Source organism: Pezoporus flaviventris, unplaced genomic scaffold, assembly GCF_033815535.1.
Source record: "Pezoporus flaviventris isolate CSIRO_AGI_PZ_B2104156 unplaced genomic scaffold, CSIRO_AGI_Pfla_v1 ptg000078l, whole genome shotgun sequence".
Classification (NCBI taxonomy): Eukaryota; Metazoa; Chordata; class Aves; order Psittaciformes; family Psittacidae; genus Pezoporus; species Pezoporus flaviventris.
Genome location: NW_026892626.1, coordinates 4,192,936 through 4,194,787, shown reverse-complemented (window position 1 = coordinate 4,194,787; position 1,852 = coordinate 4,192,936). Strand labels below are relative to the sequence as shown.

The 1,852-nt window shown below is 61.1% G+C and overlaps 1 protein-coding gene across 1 annotated transcript; it reads left to right on the top strand.

Annotated features, from left to right (window-relative positions):
* Positions 1-914: 914 nt before the first annotated feature.
* Positions 915-1,582, top strand: LOC133279808 (cytosolic Fe-S cluster assembly factor nubp1-like). The gene is made up of 3 exons (XM_061473974.1): positions 915-924; positions 1,009-1,187; positions 1,313-1,582. The coding sequence occupies exons 1-3, from the start codon at positions 915-917 to the stop codon at positions 1,442-1,444; spliced, it is 321 nt and encodes a 106-aa protein (XP_061329958.1). The 3' UTR covers positions 1,445-1,582.
* The last annotated feature ends 270 nt before the right edge of the window (positions 1,583-1,852 follow it).

Here is a 1,852-nt window from a genome sequence, read left to right as displayed (position 1 = left end):
ACAGAGAGATGCCTCTAGCAAAAAGATGGTGCCAGAGCAAAACAGCTCTGGCTCATACAGCTGCTCGGCAATTCTGTTTCTTGTCAGGAATGACATTCTTTCTAGTCACTAATGAAATCTGAACCCAGTCACGGTAAGCGAAATTTGCCCGGGCTTGAGAGTCAATGAAATGTTATTTCTCTCGTGACTCTTCAGAGCGTGAAAATGCTTCCTTTCTCGAAAAGCTGCTGCAGATGTCCATCTGTGTTTTCTGCAAGACAGTCTTATCTGAGAACAAGGAACGGTTTTATAAATACTTATGAGCACTGCTGCCTTGAACTGAATCCTGTTTGCGCGCCCCAGGACCGCAGCAGGGGCGGGTACAGCGAAAGGGCGCTGGGGAAGCGGCTCCCCCGGCGCCGGCACTGCCGGTACCTGCCGCGGCTGAGCGGCGGCCCCGAGTCCGGCCTCTCACAGAGCCGACAGCCGGCCACGGAGCGCCCCCTGGCGGCGGCGCGTAGCGCCGGCGCATGCGCGCGCCGTACAGGGCGGCCTTTCGGAGCCCCGCCTCTTTGGCTCCGGGTGGAAGTGACGCGGTTGTGGGCGCCATGGCGGAGGCGGCGGGTGGGCCGCAGCCGGGGGGTGAGGGGAGCTTGCGGTCGGTCGGTCGGTCGGTCGGTCGGTCGGTCGGTCGGTCCGTCGCGCCGGCCGCACTCATGCTCTAGCCTCGTTGTCCGTTGCAGATTGCCCAGGGAGCAGCAGCGCCCAGGCGGGCAGGGCCGCCGCCTGCCAGGGCTGCCCCAATCAGGGGCTCTGCGCTGCCGGCGCCGCCCCGGCCCCGGCCCCGGGTGAGCGGGGCCTGGGCGGGGGGGGGGCGGGCCTTGTGTGTAGAGGGGCTTGTGCAGGGGGCGGGGCCTGTGTAGTAAGGGGAGTCTATGGGAGCTTGTGGGAGTGGGGGCGTGGCTTGGGTAAGGGGCGTAGTTTGTGGTGGCGGAGTTTATGGGGGCTTGGGCAGGGGCGGGGCTTGAGCTGGTCGTGCCTGCTCGTCGCTGACCCTTGTGGCTGCCGCAGCGGAGCTGTCGGAGCTGCGGTCGCGGCTGCGGGCGGTGAAGCACACGGTGCTGGTGCTCTCGGGGAAGGGCGGCGTGGGCAAGAGCACCTTCAGCGCGCTCCTGGCTCACGGGCTGGCGGCGGACGAGGCCAAGCAGGTGCGCGGGGCGGGCGGCACGGGGTGGGGCTGCGGCGGCCGCCCTCCGCTCGGATCTGCGGACCCGCTGTGGGTGCGCCGGAGCGTTCCAGGCGGCTGCCAGCGGGGGGCTGGGCTGTGTTCCAGGTTGCTCTGCTGGACATCGATATCTGCGGGCCATCCATCCCGAAAATGAGGGGTCTGGAAGGAGAACAGGCAAGCGAACGCTCAAACGTGTTGATTAAAGGATGTCTGCCCAATTTGTCATTAACGTTTTAGGGTCTTGTAGGGTTTAGTGGAACTTCTAAAAGGACAGTTTATTGGGAAATGGATGTGGCAGTGGGCAAGGAAGTCCCGGCAAGATGGACAAGTTCAGCGTGATGTAGTCTCTAAAAGAGTTGTCTCCTTTCAGGATGACCAGCTTGCAGGCTGACCAACTTTTGCTGTATATTGGCAAGCCAACTTTTGCTGTATATTGGCCGTATGTTCATGGCTACATAGAACTTAAGTGATGTCAGCATGATCAGCCCTAAAATATTTTATATCAATCTGTAAAGTCGTGGGTAAACTTGCAGCTGGGTTGAACAGTTGTTATTCACTTGCTAATGGAGATCTGGTTCTCCTGCAGCTCTTAGCTCAGGCGCTGCAGCGCAAGCATCACCGCACCTATTGGCAGGGCAGCGCTTT